General features: G+C 36.2%; 1 protein-coding gene across 9 annotated transcripts in view; it reads right to left on the minus strand.

Annotated features, from left to right (window-relative positions):
* The window catches only part of LOC132904992 (serine-rich adhesin for platelets), a 133,008-nt gene that overhangs the window by 106,023 nt on the left and 7,516 nt on the right, over positions 1–19,469 (minus strand). For 2 of the 9 annotated variants that reach the window (XM_060955947.1, XM_060955882.1), the window contains exon 1: positions 5,257–5,776. In XM_060955947.1, the coding sequence (XP_060811930.1) occupies positions 5,257–5,338 (82 nt within the window). In that variant the 5' untranslated portion in view covers positions 5,339–5,776. Of the gene's footprint in view, positions 1–539; positions 1,631–5,172; positions 5,777–12,323; positions 12,437–19,469 lie in introns of those variants that run through there. The other 7 variants (XM_060955940.1, XM_060955931.1, XM_060955922.1 and 4 more) reach the window with 7 other exon arrangements.

Here is a 19,469-nt window from a genome sequence, read left to right on the forward strand (position 1 = left end):
GAGAGGTCGACAAGGCTTTTGGCAAAGAACGAGGAAAGAAGAAACGAAGGTGGGGATTCGTCTTTCCGAGGTGCCTACGTCTAGCAGAGAAGCTGTGCAACGTGTGCAACGTGTTATAAAAAAAGTAGAACGAGGTCAAGGCGGTCCGCCTTTCCTTTTTTTTGACTGGAAGGAAATTGCTTTTAGCTAGAACAACTTTATCGTTGTTGTTGTTATTGTTGTTGAAGAATTACGAGCGCCCAACTTTATAATTTATCGCAATTTCGAGTTCTGCACGAACAGGAACAAATTATCCTATATTGTTTGATGTATGGTCATCGCTGTTATCGTTTTCGTTGATAGAAAAAGAACCGCGTCGCAGTGTAATTTCAACTTGTAATTACAATTTGTAATTTCTAATTGTAATTCTACACTTGTGTATAACGTGTAATATGAATTGCAACTTTTATCATTATGTCGTAAAAGGAGACAACTTTCTTCGAAAAAAATAAAAGTTTAAAGGTTTAACACTCGTTCGTGAATGTTTCTGAACGACTTACCTGACACGCTTCACTTTCTTTCCGTATTCGCCAATTCCGTGTTTGAACATTGTCCATTTCTCCGAAATCTTGGAGTATTCTCGGAGACTCTGAATTCCACACAATTCCATTAAGACCGAAGATAACGCGTCTTAAATGTAACAACGCGACGAGTATTTCGCACCATCCATTCTTCACAATTTTCGTTGATCAAGAATGGGTATGGCAAAATTTCATTGAAAATTTTTCCTCTTTTCACGATGCACATTTCGAACACAGTCTTTCATTTAATTTGCATACAAATATTTATATATGTATATTCTTGTGAAAGCGACGGCCGTTTATTTTGAAAAACGTGATTCACTCACGCGCAAAGAATCGACGTCTCTTTAAATCCGTCGTCGAAGCATTGGTTATCGAACAACGCGTGCAACTGATGTCCAAGAAGTTGAAAGGACGAATGCCTCTTTTCGTCGTCCTCGAAAATATCTCGCTCCTCTTCTGGATCCTCTTTATCAACGGTAAAACGTCCATTGTAAATGATTATTGCTACGATGGTTAACGAGAATCGATCTCGGCCTTTATTGCTGGCGTGAGAAGTTAAGCGCTTGAAACTCGAGGTTCGAAGACTCTTGATCACGAAATTTCATTTATATACGCAGAGCGTACGAGCACAGAAAAATGACCAACGCCTCGTTACCAAAAAACACGCTTCAGCAACGAGATTTCTCTACTAAACTCGAACATACATCGTCGCCCGAATTTTCATTGTTGCTCTCTTTTAACGTCACACAGAAATCGCGGATTAGTCCGACACAATCTTTTTCCGCTTTGAATGCGCGCCCTAAAAAGTGCAAAATGAAAAGCTGCTCTTTATTGCTCTGTGGGAGACTCTCACTCGTTGTCACGGGATCACGAACGCTTGTGCTACACGGATTTAACTCTTTTCTTGTTTTCCGAATTCTTTTTATATTTAATTGTTCACGTTCCTTTTGGTAATACCCTCGCTGAACATCCTTGTCAACTTACGAAATATGTTCGACCGCTAATCCATCTTAACATTGAAAAATATGCAATTTTCTGCGTCGTCCCGTTGACAGCAATCGCCCTACCTTCAAGTAACAGGACAAATAAGGCGGAAGTTATAAATTCCTTAAAAAAAGAAAAGAACTGCGATTTCTCTCTCATAGTCAAAAGATCCGCTGAAACGAAGTAAAATGTTTCGAAGAAGCAATATGCAGGTATACAGAAGGAGAGAAAATATATAATCTTCCACATTCAGGAAATGCTGCGAGATTTTCAAAGCTCGGTCATTAAACAAGTTGTTCCAATCTAACGTTTTTGCAGGGTATAGGAGAAAAGACGAGAGTGAATACGCGAACCCGTTTAAAAAAAGACAGTGAATTTTCCGTCAAGGCTTTTCCACTTCGTCAAGCACACATTTTTCTTCCGCGTCTTTCAGCCGCCCTTCGCGGCAAATCGCTGGCTCGATTTATACATTTCCCTATCCCTGTGTAGCTTGCACTGAAAATTTGTATATCGATGACACGAAGGTATCAGTGGAGAAGCGCAAAATACGCGACAGACGAGGAGGAAATAATAAGATCTAAGCGAACACCTGATACAGGATGAAGCGTAATTACACTTCCTTCGAGGGACTCTTTTTCTTTTTTAATAAGTAAGATAGGGGAAAAAATAGGTGTACTTCTCGTAGAAATCGATATCATTCGCTTTGTGCTTTTGTTTTCGACGCGAAGAATTTACGACAAAAGTTGTGTCTTATTGCTGCAACAAATATAAAACACATCGCCATATGTTTTTGCGAAAATCATACCGGTCGAGACGGCGCCGCTGTTTTGTAATTTATCTCGATATCCGCCATACCGTTTTATCAGAATGACTAGTGCTTTCCGATAACAAGGTATCGACCCCAGGAAAACCCACGAAAAATTTCCCGTTCTTGACTGTCACGTTTTTCCAGCTCCAATTTTTCAATTCCGCCATTATTTCGCATTAGAACACTTGGTTTCCCACTGAACTCTACGAAACACGAGAGGATAACAGTCTTTCCTTCGAACCTTATATATTTATTTCTGTAACCAACAAGGACACAGGTTACGCGATTACGAAGAATCTCAGGAAAAACACGATGTCTTTTTTGCAGATCATAACAGAGCGTATTAAAAAGGAACGCTCGGAACAAAAATATGGAATTTTTATGGTGCTTTCAACGTCGTCCATCAGTTTAATGCGTATCTTATAATGATGGAAAAGCGCACGTTAAAAGAAAATCGAAGAAATTGAAATTGAGTTATTCAACAAAAATGAAATCTCGTAAATTTGAATAGTTAATCAACTTATCCGAGGAAAATACAGGAAATATGTAAGAGTTATCGATCAAAATAAACTTAAAACTTGATATTCTTCGACGGAGTAACTTACGTCGAACACCAAACTCGATGAAGTGGTTTTCTAAACATATAGTATACGCTAAGAGATGCAAGAAGACGAGTTTCCAATTATAAATATACTTCAAATGTAAATTAGCTTACATATACGTTTTATTAAAATCATACCTTCTGTTCTTGATGATTTATACAACTAGCTTTATGTAACAGTTTGCAGCTACTATTCGTTCGGACAAGGAATAATATCCGGAATTGTATCGTGAGCAAAATGAAATTCATTTTATCGATTTATCGCGTCTCGATATTTTTTCTCCAAAATATGGGTCGCATAGACAAGACTATGTTTTGCATGGCGATCACTATACCAGAAACTCTACACCACGATCCGACCACAAACTATTCGAAACATTCCAACCAATCACGAGGAAACAAAGAGAAAGATATATCGTAAATTTGAGACAGTTCATTCGCGTAACGTAACCGGAAGCGACAACCGATGATGAAAATATGCGAAGAATGAAAAAAATTTATCGTAACCACTTTCGTGGTGAAGATAATTTGCGAAATATGAGACAAGGAAAACACGATGAAGTATAGGAGGAAGAAAATTTCTGAAGAAAGTGAAAGTCAAAGCGTTACAGGACGATAAAATACAGAAGCAACGTAGACTTCAAATTATTCAAATTGTACACCCGACGTAATTGGATAAATTATTGAAGCATTAAGTTAGCAGTTAACGCGAAAATTACCTATTATAGAAATAAAATCGTCGCAGGGTGCCTTCGAAATATTTGAAATTCCGACGCTTCTCGTTGGGCAAGTAACCGATAACAAGTGAATTAAGATCTGCGTGCTAATTGCCACTACTCCATCGAATCAATTTAGTGATCAAAGAGGTGTCTCGTGTGTATCGGCATACCAAATGTCGACCTTTCATAGCCGACTCAAAGGGAATAATTTGTGCAGATTGTTATAGGATTGTTGGAAAATCACCACGGCTGTCTGCGAATAATGGTAAATTAGAAGTAAAAAAAATAAAATATGCAAATGACAAGTAGATCGTTATATAAATCGTCGAGGATAGAGGGCATGATTTTAATGAAACGTACGTGGTTCAAAATAAGACTGAATGACAACGAAGTTTCGTGTATTTTATAACTAAATAGTTAAGTAAAAATGGAAAAATAATAATTATGTAGAACTTACAGCTCGTAATGTCTTTAGCCATTCATTCTTACGTTAGGCTGTACACAGGGATACGCTGGAGTAGACTCGACGAGAGTAGAGGATTGCTCTTGAGGCAGAGAAGTGACACAGAGTAAAAGAATGATGGAAGAAGGGGAGAACATAAAAGAGAATTTTTCAGTGTTATGCATGTCGGAATGCGTTGTTATAAGCCACTACACTGATTAATACTACTCGTGCAGCCCGAGAGGGAAATCACAATAGAACGTACAATAGAATTTCCAATTAAATGTGGATTGAAAACGATCAATTTGACGATTACTTACATAATGATATTCGGGAAAAGAATAAAGTATACATTCGGGATAGTTAAATTGAAATGTCTCGGTAGTTTTTATTTGCTTACACGTAATGCGTGGTACTAAGAATTAGGCAAACAATGGTGTAAGAATAAAACGTGATCTTATTTCAACGATAACGCATCACTGTGTACGTTTAAACAGAGATTTAGCTCCAATGCGACAAATTGGGAACTATAAATAAAGCTGTATACGTACATCCATAGAAATTGAAGTACCGCAAAAACCGCATTCGGTCTAGTTGGAACGCTACTAATGAGTTTAGTGTTGTATACTGTGTGGCGTTGTTGAAAATATCGCGTAAAATTCTCGTTGTAAATGTCACGGTAGGAATTAGAAGCTATATACGTAATTTTCCTAACGAGATCCGCACGATACGCGAACAAGACTGCGTATAACGCTTGTAGAATGCGAAACAACGGTAAAAAATAAAATTATTCGTTCAAGATATTCTAACTGAAATGCTTCGAAATAAAGTCTCAAGACGTGTTCATTATTCAAGCAGACGGAGCGAGAGAAAAAAAGTAAAACGCTTAAGCCAGCAACGAAGTCAGACCAGACTAGGAAGGAAGCAAGGTGCACGAGGTCATTGTCCTCAAAAAGGCGCGTAGTGGTAGCGTCATATTTCTGCGAGAACCTCTGACACGGTGCAGAGATGGAGAATCCTGGTGAATAGCGAAACGTTCTCTCCAAGAACCATACCGATTTCCAACGTACAGTAATCACATACTGATCCATTAATACGTGTACGCAGATCGATAAATTTGGCTCCCGGGTGACATTTACCGTTCACTCGAACATTTATCATCCATGCTCGGATGTACACGAGAAGAGGATACGAAGGAACGGAGGCAACGTCCCTGAGCATTGAAACGCCGTGTCGGACCGGTGCGCTGTGTCACGCGTCACAACATTGCGTTTGTCGTCGGCTCACACGCGATCCGTACGCAGCAGGGAGACAGGCAATGATGACGAAAGAACTAAAGAAACGTCATACCGCGTTGGATCGCGTTACGTCGTGTCACGTCGCGTCACTAGCATTACATTTCTATCACACACCCACTACACGTCCGGTAAACGAGCACTATAGCCGATGTACGGCTTCTCTGTGTTCGTTTGCCTGCGGACTGGAGCGTGCCCCAAAGAAAAAAAGCAGTTCGAATCGCGGCACGTTCTTTCAGGGCCGTACGACTGTTCGAGGGTAAGAGGTGTCAGAAGGGGGTGCTCGACGGAAGGGGTAGAGAACGCGTGAGGTCCGCGTGTGTCTTTTGGGCTGCCGGTCCCAACGTTGACTGCACCATCGGTCTCTATCGCGCTACTCGCAACCACCACCACTACCACTACCTCCACCACCACCACTACTACCACTACCGCCGCCACCACAGCTACCGTCACAGCCGTCGACGACGACGCCGTCGGTTGGCGTTGGCTATCGATTTTTCCGCGCAGCCTCCGCGGCCGGAGCACACAGACCGTCGACGTCTACTGGATAGTTCTAACATCGTTGCTTGCTACTTTAACCCCTTCTGATTCTCACCTGCCCACCTGTTTTTCTTTCTGCTTTTCTTTTTATTCCTTCACCAGCCAGTCTTTTTTCCACCAAGAAAAATGGACCAAGTTTCCCCAATAACGGTACCTATGCAGCTTCTCTTTCTTGACTATCGGGCCCATTGATTTAGTAATCTATTGTCATCGGTCGCTTTTGACTTTTTTACATGGAACTCTCGTACTTTTTCTCTTTCCTTTTGTTCTACTTCACTTAATTACAGCTTAAGCGAACTATTTCGCTTTATTTTACTTGTTTTTTTTTTCCAGCTATAATCTTCACCATTGCGAATATCAGCGATTGTTAGATAGCACCATCAGGATTGTCGTTACCATTTTTGTTTGTCCCGTTTCTTTGTCCCACTTAAGATGTAATATTCTGCTGTAAAATAGGACGAAAATTGCTTTTCAAATTCCTTTATGTGTTCTCCAACTCTTTTATTGATCGCATTTCTGTTGATCTTTCTTCCATGGCCTGGTTACTGCGGAACCCGGGATCTCCTAGCGACATTATGAAGGGGTTACATTCTTTTGTTTGCAATAAACGACGAATACGCTTTCAGTTATCCAAGGTCTTAAATTTGTTCCGCATTCGACTTATTAATTACCTAGCTGCGGGTTTGTCAATGCAAAACAAAATATCCTCAATTTTTTGCCAGAATACGTCATCGAGGTATCTTTTATGGATAAAATTCATTCCGCGTTTTTATCGCTTTTCTTATATTAAAAAAATTTTCAAACCTTCCTAATTCTGCTCTATAGACGAAGTCAACCTAGCAACAATGAGTTCAGTGGAAAATGAGAGAACTTTCTTCAGAAAAACGTGGCTCAAAGGAAGACATTCTTATCCAAAAGGAAGAAGCAGCCCAGCGATAGAATGCACGATTTTGTGGAAAGATTTCAGGAAAAACGTGAGAGATGAAGTCTTCCACTTTCATATTATACGATCTTTTATTCGTTTCCCTATCCCCTCGCTTGTCAGTGACTTTTACAAAGCCAGGAATGGCCAACAGTCGGCATTCTCGCTAACGAACGATCCAGGAATCTACATCGACTCCTGGAAGATGTTTGAGTTCGTTAGATGCAACCGATGCATAAGATAAGACTGAACGAAACTCTCAATTGTAAAACGATCGACGCAAATAGAAAAACCCGAGCATGAGCTCAAATATGCGTGACACACCCTTTTCAAGTGTGACATTTTATATTAAGGAATTATTTATACTAGTTTAAAGACAAAATATAAAGTATTAGCGATAAATGTTTCTAATTTTTGAGAAATTACCATCTTTCCGAAGCACTGACGCTGAATCGAAAGCCAAGATTTTACAATAATTTATGATTGAAAAGAAACGAAGAAACAACTGTTCTCTACACAACATGGTGCAGTATTTAACTTGTATCTTACTTTGTAATCCATTATTTATCTTTCAAAGTTTATGAAGAGATTCAGAAGTCTCTTTCAACATTGCATCTGCATATATCTTACAGCATGTACGCGCATGATAGAGACAGGTCAAAATAATTCTGATTATGCTAACTTAACGAAGACAACGAAGTTTCGGTGGAAGAACGAAACTTCGACGATTATTGAAGATAGAATATATTGTACAAGTATTGGTAGACAAGAAGGACGAGCTTCCGTTTTGAAGACTCGTTAAACGTGCTAGAAGATATACTAGAAGGAAGTTTGCACTTTGACACCCACGTGGCGTCGACGAACTTTAGCATCAACAAGATATCCTGGAAGAAGACTGAAGATTACGATCTTCATGAAGTTTGAATATTTCCTTCTGAACATCTTGTAAACTAATAAGTACATATAATAATATTAGTTAAAAACCATTAAAGTAATTACCGACTATGACAATATACATACAACGAAGATACTTGAAATTCGTGTATTTAAGATATAAATTATATTTTATAGTTTAAAAGATCATAATATAAATTTCATACGCAATTAATAGACTTAGTTGTCATCTAAAATTAAATTAGAGATTAAACAATTCAGAATCAATAACTTAGTCTTGAAATGCTGGTGGCCGATTGTGGACGGATGATTCTACTTGATGCTAGTAGTGCTACTCAATCTGAGGCCTGGCAATAAAGGAAGTAACGCTTACGCCAGCGAGTTTCTTGCGATAATGGGTAATCTTGGAAATGAGAAAAGCGAAGAAAAGAGACTTATAGTGATTTTGTACATGAAAAAAGCCAACTTGATATAATTTACTACTGCTGCTTACACATGCTGACGGATACTATCTCGGTGTAATTAAAAGATGTACATCGGATAAGAAACTTTATAACTACATATGTATGTAAAGCGTGTAACGATGACACGCTTTATGAAAAGTTCGAATCATTCAATTTAATCGGTCGTTTGTATCATATTGATTGAGGAGAATCTAATTAGTTTACAACTGTATCGTGCAACGATAGAAAATGTTCTCTAGAAAGAAATGGTTGAAATTTAATTTTTCATTGCGACCTCAACCAAGAACTCACAGGAATTAATTAAATCTGCGCCCAAAAGGATGACCTTAATGAGATAGGGTTCTCAGAATTAAACAATCTCCGCAAAGGGTCTGCAATTTCGTCCTTGATGCTCTTAAAACCCCAATTGTTGAATCTGACAACTAAAAATGAAATAATGCAATTTCCGCGCAAATAAATATTTTGTCTTTATCTTGATATGATTTCGTTTGAAGTGTCCGAATTAAAAATTACACAGTTTCACGTATCGTTGGTATAATTGAACCATCTAACGTGTGCAATTTTCTTTTATCGCTGGTATAACGTACAGAATTTTTGTTAAGGTACAACTGCGCACGCGAGAATACAAACAACATACACTGTGATACATATATGTATATACGTGTGTCCATAGCGATTCATAAAAAGCATTCTGGCGAGCAAAACCCTGTGAAGTATCGCGATAGGAAACATTTTTTGAAGTAAAAAGATAAAAGGATATTCTTCGGAGGAGACCAGGAAATAGAGATAAGGAGGGGCACAAAGGGCATTCAGATAAATTCAGAAAACTGTAAATCCCATGAAAATCTTTCTTCAAGCTGTTTGAAGCGAGACAACCATAGACGAATCACTACGAAGGGTATACACTTATGTACATATACACCTCAGCAGAAAATATATGAATATTTGTACGTATGACAATAATAGGTGTACTTGTACATTCGGCATTCTGTGACATCCACATTTCTCATGACGTTAATTTGAATACTTTAGCAGGTCGCTTGAATATTTTACGCATTTAAAATAAGAGAAATCAATTTTAAACCAGTTTTCACGTGAAGTTATTTATATCAGTAAAATTCAATTTCGGACTTCTAACGCTTCTATAGTATACTATGATATGCTAATTCTTTACTAACTTACACGTTCGATTTGATTTATTTTCTCAAATGTGAATTTGTTGCAAAGACTCCAAGAAGGTACTAATTCCAACTTTAATGATATTTCCTTTTAAATATTTGCAACTGATTGGTACCTGATTTGTAAAATATAGTCCGTATATAAAGATATAAAAGTCAGAAACATAAGGGGTTCTGAAATCTTTTCTAAAATCGTAAAATCCCTCTTGTAGTTTGAGAAATGGCCGTTTGTTCTTGAAGGACTAACTTCGAACTAATCTGAAATATCTCTTAGAACTACGTAAGCCAAGAAGAGTCGGGTCACTGGACGAAAGATATATTGAGTTTTCGTATATAGTAACGTCAATTTTTAGAATAGTATCTATTTATAATACCGAGCTTTTCGATCAGTATTCACGATTATATATATTTATCGGTACATAGATTGACCCTCTTTTTAGATATTGAACTTTCTAACTTTAAACTTTCTATTTGTTATTGTATGTACGTATGCATATAAAGAAAAGAATAAATATTGTACTTCTTTCTTATTTATAAAGTAAAATTTCCTTTCTCCATTATACATTGTGATTCATTGTGATTCACGAGTACGATTTATACATGAAAGAATTTTTATTATTCAAATGAAAGGAAGTTTATTGTATATCGATAAATTCAGAAGTCACTCAATGTTTATATCTTTCCACTTATTCTTTCGTTAATTTTTATCGAGAGAAGGGTCTATTTAAATTTCCAGTAAATATGCGTCAACTTGTAACACCAAAATCGACATAAATAAATTATTCTCATGTTTTATTTATATACCGTTACATATTTCATAAATTCGTGAAACATGTTTCAGTATACTCCCGGAGCTGTTTCAAGTGTTTTTCAAACGAGCTCATTATATCCGTGGTATGCTTCTAACTTTTTAAATGGAAACAAATATACGTAATCCATTTTTTAATATATCACGACTACAATGTTTTATATTAACAGTTTACTTTGACACAGTTGAATTTATCTATTATATATCGAAAGACTTAATTTTAGAATATGTATACATACATATACGAGTAGGAATTATATTTCAGCTTTTCCCTAAATCACTTACAAATGCCGCAGACCATCTTCGTAGCACCATGAACGCAAGGTAAATTTTCACGAAGGATACTTTAGAGTATCGGATAGTTGTGTGCTTAATGACCACGATCCCCTTTCCAGTCACTTGTCATGTAAAGTTCGGTCGTCTTAGTCTGGCCCATTATTAGAATGAGTTACATAATAACCCATCAGTCTCGCGTGATTACTCAATTCCATGAGCTTTTCCGAAATTATACTAAATTTAAACCGAAATTACGTCTTGGTGAACTCGCTCGATAATTTATACTGAAACTCTATACAGTAGAGGAGAGAATTTAATTATTATTAGCAATTATTCAATTTCAATCATGCACATCCTCTATATGCTACAACCGAGAGAAAGAGAGAGAGAGAAAGAGCTAACGAGGGACGTCAAACGCAGTCCTTATTAATAATTTTGATTTCGGAGATTTCAATTACGGCGGTGTAGCTTTCATGCAGCTCCCAGTCAATTTACAAGAAAATTTCCTCGACTTTCCTTTAAGCTTTCGTGTAACATTTGCCCACGTGACGGAAAGAAGTTTCCCAAAAAGAAAATTAATATGAAGTTAACAGTATAGTGACCCTTCCTCGGTACATTCAAATTCTCCTAATATTCCCTCTCACCGAATTCAATGATAATTATAGTGATATTGCAAAACTTCATTAACAGACAGCTGCGAGAAATGAAAGTTCCCAATGTAGCTTCAAAATTCATTTACCGTCTCTGCTGCCATTAATTATTGAGATAAAACGAAGTAACAAAGTGGGAGAGCTATTACAAACCATGATACTTCTCGAGGTAAGATCTCCCCTAAAGCAATAAAAACGTACGCTATCATTTTTCAACGATTCAGAGAAAAGTCGTTCGCCGTCTTCTTCAATTCCTTTCGACAGTTTTCGCTGCTGCCATTATCGAACACTTCCTTGCTCACGTTCATGAACATTGAATTTACTGTTCAAAATACTGTGGTTTCATCAATTTTTGAACGATCACCTTTCATGTCAACTTCTAGGCTACCAAAAATAAATAAAAATAACGCTGCCAACGTATGCATTTCGAGAGAAGCTCGAATATGTATATCAGCTACACAAATATCTTAAAATATAGTATCGGAAGATATTGTTCGAAATGCAATTAGGGTTATCTATGAATAATACAAAAAAAAAATTATAAAATCGATCTGGTAATCGATAAGAAATATATTTCGAAAACAAAATCATCTACGATATATTGAAATATTGCTAAATTTCTTGCATTTTGGTATGAATTTCTATTTACAAAACTGAACTTTCTCTGCTACAATTTTACGACATCAATTAGCTACTTTAATCCTAACAGGAAATAGTTTTAAGCATAAATAGACGATCGATCTGCCTGTCTACTATCTACGCGTGGATTACACGTTAGTGTGTACATGTCCCCGTTTCTTATAAAATAAACTCTATTTAATCTGGAATCGAGACTGAATGCACCAGTGTTAATGGAATTCAGCCTGCTGGATGTGACACGCTCCACTAGGTCCTCGGACTCAATTGAGAAATAACTAGGAGGTTCGATTTAACGGAGCGTGAAAAAAAATTCAATGTACAAAAGAAAAAAGTAAAAATAAACACAGCTATCTGACATACCGCGTATACATAAGAAATTAAAAATTCTAATACTTTGTACCTAATTAGCCAAAGAACGATATGTATATAAATAAGGATGATTAAATACATAAAGCTCTGCGTAAACAAAATTGCAGAAGTAAATAAAATATTTCTACATTTATGTCAACGTAAATAACCATCCAACAACAAAGAACTCACCTTCATCCTTGTCCGTTCCACCACAAAGTAAAAATGTTGAGACCATAAAAAAGTCTTGTGATAAAACTGTCAGCTCCAACTATGTTTATGGAATAATGAATGTCGCCTTCAACCTGGAACAAGAAGATTAAAAATGTTACTTATTCTTTGGAATTCATTACTAATACATACATATATATAAGAGAAATTGGAAGGACAAAAATAGCTCTAAATATTCTAAAATTATTGGACATGACCAGAGTAATAACATTGGCGCCCATGTAATAGGAACTGCGCCAAACTACCTGAATCGTGGGATCTCGACTCCTGTACCCGGGATCGTCCGAGCTGATCTCAGATGGATTTAAGGTTCCAAGAGTGGTCCAGTGTATATTTTTCACTGGTAGAGTTATGTAAGCTGGATCAAAGAATTCGACGGTAATCTAAAGAATCCAAAAACCTAAGAGTAGTCTAAGCATATCTCATAATAAATTGGTCCAGCGTAGATCCGAAGATCCAGTGATGGTTCATGACGTATCTTTCAATTTTAGACTAACTTTAGAAGGGATTCAAATATCCAAGTTTTCCACAGCGTTTTTCATAACTCTACACAGATCTAGAATGGACTTAAGAATTCAGAAATTATCCAAATTATGCTTCACAGTTCTAACCTAGATTCAAGGATCCAGCAGTATCTCAGAGTAACCTTACGATTCTGAATTGGTACAGGTGGAGCCTAAGATCGGACACTACGATTGTGAAGTAATTCAAGGTAACTTTCAGAGTCTCGGTGTTTATAATTTGCAGTTACACCGCAGTAGATCTTGCAGCAGCCTTAGAGTTCTACGAACACAGGATATTTTAGAGGCGAGTTTTGCGATCCTGGGTCAGGGATGTGATTGGTTCATGGCCTTCAGGAGGACTGCGGGCGAATCCTACAATCGCAGGGTCACAGAGTTCATAGTCTTGTGACCTTGGTAAAATTCAAGGCGTGTCCCTTCATTTCGGAGTCAGGGATTTCGGTGTTCCACGATCTTAAAGTCGTCCAGGATGATTCTTACGATATCACGATCAAAAGTTTCCAGTACACGCGTTTGTAGTTAATAGGACAAACCACGTGTCATAAAGTACGAGTTTATGCGACCCTAAAGATCATCCGCTTTGAAATTCGTGTCATTTTATAGGATGTATGTTGGTACCTCGCAAAAGGATACATTTGATGTAATGAATTTTCCTATACATATTCACCCCAGTGCTTCCTATCTGATATGTGTTAATAAAAAAATGTTTCCGAGTACAAAATGTAGGATATCTCGTGTATTATAAGATAAATGTTATCCTGGTAGGTCACTCTATTGTAAAAATATAAACTGTAAATCAACAAAATTTGAAGGATAAAGAATACTAGGGGAAGTGTGCGGGCATTATCGATATTCGAAGGACGGTGGTGTTACCTCAGTGCGCATTATGTGGGTTACTAGTCCAAGGTCTAACTTCGTTCGTGTCCTGGAACATAAGCTCGTTTGTATGCTGGGTAATTTACCCGAACTTCCGGTGACCTATATCATTCGCGTATATCTATCTTATCCCCAGATAAAAGTTACGAATACACAATTTTACATCATTTTTCTCATAAAAGTACGATAATGATTTTAATGCGCATCTGTATATGCTCTTATAGTTTTAATCATTTATCACTCCCCGTGTTTCTTCAAGTAGTATGTCCTTTTGTTTATCTGCGATGCTGGCTACGTTTTATATTTTGATTCTTTCTTATTATCAACACCCACAGATAATAAACGTAGTTTAAAATATTTCAATAATTATCACGCCTTTCTCTCCTTCGGTTAGATCTATCAGTAATTTCACCGTGATGCTTATACTCGTATTACAGGTTTCGAAAAACTTTCTCCTTCGAAACGAATGAGAGTTGTAGATGAGGAGATACTAAAAAAGGAAGGCAATGAAAATTGAAGAATTACATTAAGGATTCGGTGCCAAAGCGGTCGAATCGACTCGATCGATTTCCCGCAGATCTACTGTCGTTTCTGCAGAAGGAAGTTGTTCCAGAACGTGCCTTCGCACCCTACGACGTCTGTCGATACGTTATTCAATTCCACAGTATCGGATTTCTCTTCTCAGTCTGCAGTCAGGCTACAACGGCAACTGCAGTTGTAGTATCTAACAACGATGCAGTTCTATCGAGGTGTCCTTCCGCTCTTTTTCCCCGCGTTTCCACGTTTCGATATTTGACAAGCCAAGCAGCGTACAAAAATATTTACAGAATCATATTCTGCCAATCTAAATTGCGAAGAACATTAACGATCAACGATACAACAGCTTGGGCGATGTTACAACAAACTTGTAGTTCTCGTAAACTCACTCGAGCAAGATGTGTCTTGGTATATCTGCATTTTAATCAGGTTAAACTATTTAATAAAGGCAAATGTATTTCTCGCTCAATGTTACTTTGCTTATTAAAAATTATAATGCGTGAGTAATTGTGGATTATAAAAGCGACATACGTGGCTGTACATTCACGATAAGAGGCTCGCCTAATTTGTGACTCTGTTGCCTTGCAGTCTGCATCCATTATTAATTCTGTACGTAATAGTGGGAGTTTCTCCATGTATCTCATACAAACGATGAGCTTGTGTCTGTAGTCAGATTAAAATTCATGTACATGTATAATATATCCTTGAATGCAATTTCGGGTATCAGTGTAAACCTCGATGTGAACAATAGCGTTAAATATTGAAACGATCTAAGGATATTTCACTAACCGTCAGACATATTATAAAATACTGATGAAACTGAGACTTCTCAATCGTAAGAATGGTCAATTAGTGAGCATTATTCGCAAAGCTATAAGTAACACGTTATTGTCTTTAATCACTCTATGAACTGATTCTATCGCTTACATATTATCTGTTTTCAATCATTAGACTACAGCAATGTAATCACACGATGAATTTTTAAGAAAAAATTAAGCTTATGAAATTTAAATAAATTGTTAATTCCGATCTGAAATAATTGAAAGAGTGTAAACCATTTTCATGAAACAGAGCTTTGATATATGTCTACGTATTTAAATTGTTAATTAAAGATAAATACTTACTATTTTGATTATGTAGCATCATATTTTAACATTTAATTTTTAAGGTTATAGTCAGAAGTGATAAAAGCAATTATCGTATTGCAGTGAAGGCTGTTCAATTTTTACGACAAGAACATGATATATGTGGATTTTATGTTTCAAAGGATTGTAACATATTGCGTATCTGGTATTTTAATAATTTTTTCTTCTGTTCTACTCACACTTTTGTACTTGTTCACAGATGCAAGTATGTTAAATTAAGAATTTACGCGTTTAAGATCCGGTTAAATTATACGTTCTCTTGCATGATTAAACAAACGTTAATATAATTCATTCCTCGTAATTACACAGCTCAGAGTATCCTTGAATCTTCGTAAAAAAAAGTAAGTAAACATTTATATTTTAAAATTGCAACACACTGATACAAAAACAGATAATAAAAATGAATCAAAGGGAAATTAATTTCACAAAACAAACTGACCAAATCATACGAGAAATTCGAACCATGCTTGCGTATCTGGCGTATGTAGGAATGTGACAATAGTTATACGGAAAGATCCGACTCAAGGTTACCATAGCCTTGAACATGGAATCAAATAGCCGATACATCGCGTCGGTCCAGAGATGCTTCGAAGGATAAAAAGTCCAGTCGTTGAAATGGATTTTCAAGAAGAGAAAAAAGAACGAATGCGACTAGAACGAATTGCGAAATAGAGAGAGAAAGAGAGGAAGAGAGAGAAGGCGTGAGAACCGGATAATATCGAACGTCAACTTGCAATGGATAGTTACAATCTAACGGAGCTTTTTGCATAACGTGACACGATACACGATATCTCAGATCAACAAACGTACAGAGTTAAGCAGCGATAGCTGTTTGAAATGCGTATTTCCTAGATGAATGCTATATTTCACCAACCTCGCAGAACCGCTCTTTGACGTAGCGATGTGCGAAATTAAAACTGATTAAAATAAATAAAATCGATTCCCTATCTCTTGTCACCGTAATCGCGAAATGCAACTTATTTATAAATACATACGTCGTAAAAAAAAAAAGACGGATGTATCTCGCATGAATGATCCGATTTTCAGAAGTGGATCTTATTAAGAATCGCGTATTAAATTAAAGAAACCGAATCCGCTTATCACGTGACAAGTACTTATTTAAATCGCGCTATCCATTTCTTTTTATAAATTAAAAAGTGCATCATTAAAGTTCTTTACGGTACGTGTCGTTTAACTTATACCGCGTAAAAGGTACCGAGAAACAAATGCTATTAACCATCTATTCACGCCCGCCTTTTTATGAAGACTTCATAAATTTAGCAATAATCTTGCTACGTCAGGCTCGAGATACATAAAACCGAGCGAATGCATACACACGTGATTGCGAGAAGGAATACCGGTGAGTTCAGTTTTAATACACATACCCGCGTCGTTATTTTCTTTACATAAAATTTTATGAAAGCTTTTCACACAGTAAGAATTCGCTATGCAAAAAGAAACGAATGATGTCGACCCTCATGGCAGGCAGGATCTTTTTAAAAATTTATTAAGGATACAGCGCGCGGTTGTTAGACATTATGGTCTTTCAAGATCAGGTTATCTCATTTTTTCAACCCTTTAATATGCATGTCTGCAATAAAACAGAGATGTGTATCGGTAAATTTTATTCAGGACACGCCCACAACTTGTTCTATCTATGATGCATTATTGCGATAATTTTGCTTCGCCTACGTTCTCATGACGTGTATCATTGCGCATCAACACCGTAAGAACAGGTACGATATACTCTGCTTATGTGAAGAGCGATCCGTCATTGTTACTTGTTTCACGTTCTTCAAACGAATAAAATGAATAAACTACACGTTCGATGTTAAATCTAAACAGGAAATCCACCACAGTTATTTAAAATTGAGTAATAATGTTTTTCGATATTTAATACTGAAAGTTGAACGGTTTGAGAGCGGATCTCCCATCGGAATTCTGAACGAAGGCATAATATTCGGTGATATGATAAGGTGTTACGGGATAAAAACAAAATATTAAGAAGTATATACAGTAAGGAATTATTTTAATGCGACGAAGATTTAAAAAAAGATGTAACCTATACCGCATCGTACTTGAACCGGGATCGACGATTTTCGATTAAATAAAGTTGAAGTGAAGTGTAAAACCCATCGTCCATAAATAGTTTATATCTTGCTTATAATCTCATTATATTTTCTACAACGTTTGCGTAGAATGAAAGATATCGAACGAGTTCTATTTAAATTAAACCACGGATAATTAATGTTTTCCTTCCGAATACTCGTACAATGTCAACTCACTGTTTTTTGCCCGCTCTATCAGTGTATACATGCAATATGACGGTGATTAAACAAAACCATTCATTAACAGGAGCCATTAAGAGGAAGTCGATATCATCACGATATACGTGAATCATAATGTACATTTAAAAAAGTGATGGAAATTATTTGTATTTACGATCCTTTACACAGTAAAAATACGAATGTCGACTTTGTAGAAATTGAGTTAACGTCTCTTACAATCGAGTTATTTTCTTTAAGGTATAATATACATCGAATAAAGCTGCAACCTTCGTTTCCTTTTTTTACTCCTCCAAGCGAATTGTTTTATCATCGTATTATCGTTGAAATTTTTTGTGTACGGTCCGTCTACATACAGGTATAAACTAAGTTCCTTTATTCCCAGAATCGAATCGTAAAAGGAAAAACTAGATGGACAAGCGTGACGGAAATGCTAAACCAGAAATTCCGTGAGACGTCAGATGGCACTTAAATAAGGCGATATGAGTAATCTATGTAGTTAATAATATCCATATAAAATGAACAAATATACAACTACCGATGATCGTAATTCGTATGAGATTTCCTTTATACATGTGTACCTATATTAATGATCATCTGTTAACAATCATTAATATTGATCGTCATGTATTGGTATTCAAACGTACAAAGTACAAAATAAACGTTTCAGGATTTTCTCCATCAAAGATAGTATAGAGATAGTATTAATGTTTCGATCTCTCTGTTCAGTAATAGTGTCTAAACTATCAAAGTTCTTAGAACAATTTGTATCTGCAATCGAATGTATGTATCTGTAACACCCAGGTTGAGAATGCAATGAGACGAATAGCCAATGTACCAGCCTCTGGAACTATGTTTCATTCAAATAGAGGTTATCGATAACAATCAAGTTGACTTATCCTTGATAAACTAGCGAGCACTTGTGGTGACTATTGAGGTCTTACGAAACTGCAACCTGTATATGATTACGAATGGTCATTTGTTTCTTTTTCAACACGGCTATAAACGTTTCAACATCTTGGCGAATTTATTAACGAAACACAAAACTGACTAGTTTTTCGTCTAAAAAATATTCATTTCAGGGATAAGTTTTATTCGTGTCCTTATTTTACATTTAGAGTGTCGTATAAGTACTTCAATTAGATACTGGAATTTCCTACAAGTAGTTAAATTTTTTCCTCGTGAATCCCAGATACTTTTGTTTATATAAAAAGCTATTTCAACACAAATTAGAAATAAATAAACTCGATCAGCAGGTAGAGGAAGATTCTTAGTACGATATAGGGACTTCAATATCAAATTCTCAGAAAGAATAAATTAAATTAAGCAGGAAAGTGTTTCATAATCTTTATATGCATGTTACTATATTGATAAATTGCAATTAATTATGTAATATATTTCCCCTTTATGGATTACATTCTCCTTTTACAGGTTACTACGCGTAATTACGACAATTCGACAAATTACGAATCAATTAGCGTTTAGAGGTGTATTATATGCTTTATATCGTTTACATAAAAATTTAATCTGGTTGAGTCACATCCATTAAGATCGAACATATAAATCTCATTTTCTAATTTTTCTCACGTATTATAGTATGAGTATTTACAACTCTGAGATGTATTAAGAAAAGTCTGCTACTTCTTAAAATACTCTTAATTATTTATATATTCAAGAACGAATTGCCTAACACTAAATTCAATCTTTGCTTACTTTCTCTGTTTCTTTTTTTAAAGTTCCAAT

Source organism: Bombus pascuorum, chromosome 1 (genome assembly GCF_905332965.1).
Source record: "Bombus pascuorum chromosome 1, iyBomPasc1.1, whole genome shotgun sequence".
Taxonomy (NCBI): Eukaryota; Metazoa; Arthropoda; class Insecta; order Hymenoptera; family Apidae; genus Bombus; species Bombus pascuorum.